This window comes from Buceros rhinoceros, unplaced genomic scaffold, assembly GCF_000710305.1.
Source record: "Buceros rhinoceros silvestris isolate BGI_N320 unplaced genomic scaffold, ASM71030v1 scaffold17124, whole genome shotgun sequence".
Taxonomy (NCBI): Eukaryota; Metazoa; Chordata; class Aves; order Bucerotiformes; family Bucerotidae; genus Buceros; species Buceros rhinoceros.
The window spans coordinates 64211-70789 of record NW_010407976.1 but is presented as its reverse complement, the minus strand read 5'-3'; the positions used below and the strand labels follow the sequence as shown (position 1 = coordinate 70789).

The window sequence follows — 6579 nt, the reverse complement described above, 5'->3', positions numbered from 1 at the left end:
CCAGCACGGCAAGCGTGGCATCTGCAGGGCTGCGATCCAGTCCGTAGAGCTGCACAAAACAAACCGGCTGTGACACCACGGCAGAGCGCTCGAGCCTCTCTGGCTTGACACCACGTCGTTATATATTGATGCCATGACACCAGCGCTCAAAATAGAATCAGGACAATTTGATTTCCTGCAGATCTCAGGATGGGGTCATAAAAATGGAGACTGTTCTGGAGAAACGGGATAGGGTGGAAATGTTTGTAGTGACATCACAGCCACTTCCATGCCAATGGCCTCCTACTGCTGCAAACATGTGATTGTGATTTTGCTGCACGCTCCATCAGAAAAGAGCCAGGCTGGCCAGGGAGGGAGAGGGAGGGAGGAGAAGGGACGGAAATACTCCGTTCTTGTATCTCTATTCAAATATCTGACAATAGCCTCGCAGCCCAGGGTGCTGAGTGATCAGGAGAGGGACTGTGGAGCTGAGACTGCTGCCAGATCAGTGGAGCTCAGGGGTTGTGGCAACCTGGAGGCTGAGTAAGGGCCTTTGATTTTACAGTGGAGGATCCTGCTCTGCATCGGGGTGCTTTACTGCAGAGTTGTGTGGTCTCCTTGTGCTCACTCTTCCTCACTGGTCCTATTTACTTCTAATGTCACTTTTCTTGGCAAGAAAAAATTAAGAGGCCTGAATATGGCTGCAAAAGTAACTGCATAGCTGTTGTGTTTTAGGAGTTCCCATTATAGGGAGGAACAGATCTGTGTTGGAGTTTCACCCGCGAAGCAGGGAGCAGCAGGGAGGGATTTAAGTAGCTGAGGGTAGAGGAGGAAAGAAGGGAGAAAAGAAATAGCGTTCAACACAGAAAACAAAACTGGTTTGTGTCTGAGGGTGTTACAGGAGGAAATTTCACATCAGTTGCCCCACAAAAGGCACCAATGGATGCAAAACCCATCTTGGTAGCAAGGTCCTTCCCGAGCAACAGCCTGCAGAGACCAGCCCTGTCTGTGTCCAGCATGTGTATCTTTGGGGGGCTGTGGAGGGGAGCAGTATCTGCAAGGGGGACGGGGGAGCGCAGAGATCCAGCTAATGCACCCATCTATCAGATCAGGCTGTCAAAAAACCAAACCACTTCCATCACTGTCCGAGGAGAGACTCTCGCTCCCTGCTTAATGGGATGGTGGTCTTGTTGCCACTCCAGGGAGAGGGGCCACTGCCACCACGGTGTGCAGCAGGCTGCGAGTTTAAAATCCTATTAGGCAGGGACTAACAGTTGCAAAAAGAAAGCAGGTATCCCCTAGTGGGGATTTAAAGATGTTTAGACATAATTGGATTTTCCAAGCAGATGTCATTATTGTTAAACAGTTGCCCACTTGATATGTTCAAGTTGTTGGCTGTAATTGCTAAAATTAGCAGGTCTGTACAGAGCAAAGGTCAGTCGGTTAATATTGTGATTTAGTATTTTATGAAGTAATTCCAAATGCTTTTATGTATGTTTTTGTTTTTGCAGCCTAAGCCCACATTAAAGTAGTTGTGGGGCCTGCTAATAAAATAATGACTCAGGCTCTCCGCACAGGCTGCCCGCCACGCTCAGCAGCGGCACTCGAGCCCCCTTCGTTCCCTGCTCTACCCGGTGCCGCAGGCCAGCCGGGGCCCGGCCTCCCCGCACGGGCTGCCCGCCACGCTCAGCAGCGGCACTCGAGCCACCTTCGTTCCCTGCTCTACCCGGTGCCGCAGGCCAGCCGGGGCCCCAATCCTGTGTTTGGTGCTGCAGTCGAATGGGAGACTTCGAACTGTCCCCCCGTGTGATATGTTCAAGCAGAGCCGGTGCTGGAAACGAGCCCATCACGTCTGGCAGTGGCTGGAAGGATGAGGGGCTGGTTTCCATGGACAGCTGAGCAAAAGGTCCTTGTACTTAGATCAACTGGACGTGCAAGTGTCTGTAAGCACCTTCAGCCATGGATGCACCTGAGAGGCACCCCAGTGACCAGGCAAGGTCCCAAACCACAGGTTTTTAGAGGGAAGAGGTAATTCTGGAAGAGGAACAGAGAGCTGGAACTGGGAGAGGCAAAGGCTCCTGAGTTGTGCTGTGGCTGGCCGTCTGGTGCTGCCTCCTCCAGCACTACTGCTGCTAAATGGCATGAAAAAAAGCTTTAAAAACCTCCGTGAAGGTGTTAGTGTTTTGCTGGCAGGCTCACTGTTAGTCTGATCCCACGTCCTGGCACAGGTAGGGTTTTCTTCCAAGGCAGGGTTTGCCGGGGTTCGTTTACCTTTCTCTGTAACAGACACAGCCTGATTCCATGGGTGGTTTGGGCACACCTGGCAGATTTCCTGCTATTGCAGGAACGCAGGACTTGGCTAACGCAGTCTGACCCGCTCTCTTCCCACCAGACCTTTATGGTTGCCTTTTTTTTTTTAAATCTCGTATCTTGTGCTCCCAGAAAGTGCTGCAAGGTATTTTGTGGCCTGCAGTGCACAGGGAGATGTAGAAGAGGATCTGCAGGTCCTCCTGGACGCAACACTTATTGAGTGAGTTGGGTCCCTTCTTAATCCATGTTCCTGTATTCCTAATAGCAGATTTTGGTATGTGCAGCTGCCAGAGCTGTGCCAGGAGTTCTCTGCTGCTGCAAGTGGCAGTGGAAATGTTCTGACCCAGGGATGGGAAAAGGAAACACTTGCTCTTAGGTGCTGCCTTAGATAATGCTACGAGAGAGGGAACCGCTGACCCAAGGCAGGACAGGACTAAGGTGTGTGTAGATCTGCATATCTTGATCAAGAAATATGGATGTACATACATAAAGATATCCCATTAGAGCAAAGTTATAGCCCTAAAAGTGGAGAAGGTTGAGGAGCTGGGAATTCAACTCTGGTCTAGATTTCAAAACATGTTATTTTGATCAAAGACCATTTCAGTTTCCGATTCAAAATGAGTGGTTTGGGTTTCTGTTGGTCTGGGTTTTTTTTACCTTGAACTTCCTGCAAAGTAGCACAAGGTAAATTCAAGAAGCCATCTCCCATGAACATGGTGACAGCAGAGAGAGTACTGGCAGAAATATTTACTTGTGTTTGCTCTGACCAAAATAATCTTTCTGTACCAAGTCGCTAAAATCTTTGCAGTCCTCGAAGTCGCAATGCCTGCAGGGCTGCTGACGGCTCCCAGACCATGGAGGAGCAGCAGACGTAGTTTGTGCCTGTAGCAAGGTTTTCCCTGCTCCCATCACTGCTGACCTCCTTCCACGAACCCAGCACGCACTTGCGCGTCTGCTTGCCTCAAAATGCTGTGTCACCTTCTCAGTGGCAGAGGGACTCACATACCAAATACAGCTTCTGTCTGTTTTTCCAAGCTGGACATGGCATCAGTTGCTAAGGAAAGTGCTTTAAGCAACAATTTTTTTCCCAAAAGTAGAAGGCTTTGATTAAAGGGTGGCAATATTCTGGCTATTTTAACTTACTGCTTAATGTTTAGAGTCCTTTACCAGTATCACCACCCCACAGTCTCCTTTCAAAGCATGGGAGTCTGTTATTCCCATTTTACAGCGAAGGAAACAGATGCAAAGACCTGCCCAAATGCAGGCAGTAATTTCAATCTGGATTAGAGCGAAAATGTCCCTGAAAGCTGGTTCCAGTCTCCAGGGAGACATCAGAGGGCAGGGCAAGCTGGGAAACTCAAGAGGATGTAGCGTGGGACCGAAAACAAGAGGTGCGTAAGATTTTAAACGCCTAAGGTGATCCGGCCAAGCAAGAAACAAGGCTCAGCAGTTCATGTCAGCACAGGGGAGGGCAGAAACACGGGGAGAGGGTTCCTTAGCTCAGCAGAGGACGAAAGAATCATGCTGGCAGGCTGTGCAAGAAATGCATTGTGAACTGGCTTTTGCAGCTGTGAGCAAGACAATAAGGATGGTAAAGCACCATCTAAATCCCCGCACCCAGCTTTGCACAGAGGGAACTAAACTCAGGCCCCTGGAATCTGTTTGCTCATGGTTTGAATTTAGCTCTTTTTGTTTGAACAGCTCCAAGCAGAAAGCGACTATAGGGTGTCCCAGTCAAAGAGCCAAATCCACCTTCTCTGTGCTTACATCCAGCCTCTGAGCTACACAGTGCTTCCTTCAGGGTCTCTGGTCATAATTTGCACGGCATTCTCGAGAAAAGCCCCCGCTTTCTCCTACGGTCTCAGAAGTGACATTTTATTCCTTCCTTTGGCTCTGTAAGCCTCGAGGCTCTGTAAGCTTAGTAAAGCCCCGCTCCTCAGTTTAGCGTAACTCCATGTCTTTACCTGTGACGTATTTTTTTGAGAAGTCTGCACTGGTTGTGTCATGAACTCAACATTTACTCGTGCTGCTTGTAGTAGACCACATCTGTTGAGCAATGAGAGCGTGTCCCACAGCATGCAGTTAGTGCCTGTGCTGGGGGACACTGTAATTCCAGGTCATCTCTCATGTTTATTGTCACAGCCCCCTGCCTGCCATCATCTTCCACTTCTGTTCTCTCCCGTCCGTTTGGGTGATTTTCCAGGTGGTGATCTGCCGGCCGTTGATGACTTCAGTAGTGGTTGACACTGATCTGACACCGTGTCCTCACCAGCTGTGTCCTCACCAAAGGAGGTAGGCTGCTGCTCCGTAAAGTCAGAAAACAGGCTGGAGCTTATTTCTCCTCCACTTGCCCTCTGCCAGTTTTCACCATAGTTTCTATGTGGTCGAAAACATTTGCATAGGGATCATCTATCCCTCCAAAGACTTCTCTGACCATCTCCTTGAGGTGATGGATTATATAAGAGGAAGCAAAGTAGCTGCCATGGTGCCCTCTGTCACTTCTCCCTGTTTGGGATCGGCTCTCCTTCACAGACCTGTCATAGAGCGATCGTTTCTCAGCGTCAGACAAAACTTTGTATGCTTCAGTGATTGCTCTGAATTTCTTTTTGGCTTCCACCTTGTTGCTGGGATTCTTATCAGGATGCCATTTTAGTGCCAGTTTGTGGTAGGATTTCTTAACATCATCGTGTGAGGCACTTCTTTTCATTCCAAGGACTTCGTAATAATCCACCATCTCAAAGGAAAGGCGGGGCCGTACAGAAGACGCCTGGTACCTCTCTCCCACCAAGGATGTGAAACCAAGGGATGACTAGCGTGCGGAGGCTCCTGCACCCCTAGCGCTGCTGCGCTCCTCAGAGGAGGGTGGGTTCACCCCTTGATCCGATCTGTCCTTTTGCACCACAAGGGCACGCGGTGCTGCTTGACCTCTTGCGAGCCTGTTCAGAAATCATGAGATCGTGACCTCAGAGGGGGCTTGCCCAATCACTGCTCAGTTGACATGGCTTCCTTCTAGGGTGGGTATGTTTTTAAACATAGATTGTAGATATGATATTGTGATTGCCTGGTGTAGCTGTAGTGTCAGAGCAGTGACGTATAACTTTGTCAGATTATTTTTGGCCTGTACCTGCCTGAAGGTGGGATTCTCAAATACTCAGTGTGGTTTTGTGCGCAGTCCAGGGAAGTGTGGTGTACTGAGGTCATATTACCTCTATGGGGCAAATATTACTCTATAGGAGCAGCTATAGGAAAGCTGCAGTTTGGCTGGCTGCAGTTTGGGAAGAGTGTTGATAAATTGGAGAAGGCCCAGGGAAGAGCCATAAAATGTGATTAAGAGTTTGGAAAATATGCTCTAAGATACTCAGGGAAAATACCTTGGTATTAAGAGGATATTCAAAGCCAGCTTCATCATAGTCTATAAGAACCTGCATGGGAACAGAAATTCAATGGCACAGAGATCTTCAGGCTCCCAGATAAAACAGTTAGAAAGTGGCATTAGCCAAAATATGTTGCACATCCTTCATTACGAAGGTAATGTATCATCGGAACCTCCTCAACGTGGCCGTTCTTAAACCCAGAAATGCTTCCGGAAGAGCTTACCTCTTATGTCGGTACCAAAACAAATACCCAGAATGAAGCTCAGTTACAACCTTCGCCTCTTTTCTACGTGCTTTTTTGTCCCCAGGTGTATGCATGTACAACAGGGATGCCCCAGGAACTCGACACAGACAAGTCCAGCCTAAGGATCTGCGGTTATCCTCCATCTGTTTCCTGGATTGGCCATTCCTGTGGGAAATGCAATATCCTCACAGGGAATTGTGGTATGAAGGAGGTCTCCAAGGAAGTGCCAGGAACAAGAACTCAACTGCCTGAAACACCGACTGATGGCAGCACGTGCTGCAGCTCACTGCTCCTGTTTCCGTTATCCCACACTTTGGGAAGGAGTCAAGAGCTGGCCAGACCAAAGGGCACACGTGCAGTGTATGAGCCGGCTGTGTCCTAACATACGTTGTACGTGTGGGGCCATGAAGGCAAGGGCAGCTATGTCAGCCTGCAGAAAGCAATGTGACGGAAGAAGGAAGGAAGGTGATTGAGCTGGCGTGTACCGGGGAATGGCTTTCTTCTGCTGGATTTCTCACTGGTCAGTGATGTGTCTGTAGCATGGAGGTCTTGTCTTTGCTGGCAAAAGTTGTAAGGTAGGGCAGTGCTGGTCTGGAGGCTGGAGCTGAAAGAAGTGCAAAGCAGTGATGGAATTCATGGTCCCATGAGCTCATCCTGTTGTGGAGATCTTGG

At 49.1% G+C, this 6579-nt stretch overlaps 1 protein-coding gene across 1 annotated transcript; it reads right to left on the bottom strand.

The window, feature by feature from the left end:
* Positions 1 to 4306: 4306 nt before the first annotated feature.
* Positions 4307 to 5023, bottom strand: LOC104492201 (dnaJ homolog subfamily B member 8-like). Its single transcript, XM_010134720.1, is given in 4 exon segments — positions 4307 to 4482; positions 4485 to 4551; positions 4554 to 4669; positions 4672 to 5023. Coding segments are annotated over 4 exon segments (711 nt in total).
* Positions 5024 to 6579: the final 1556 nt, after the last annotated feature.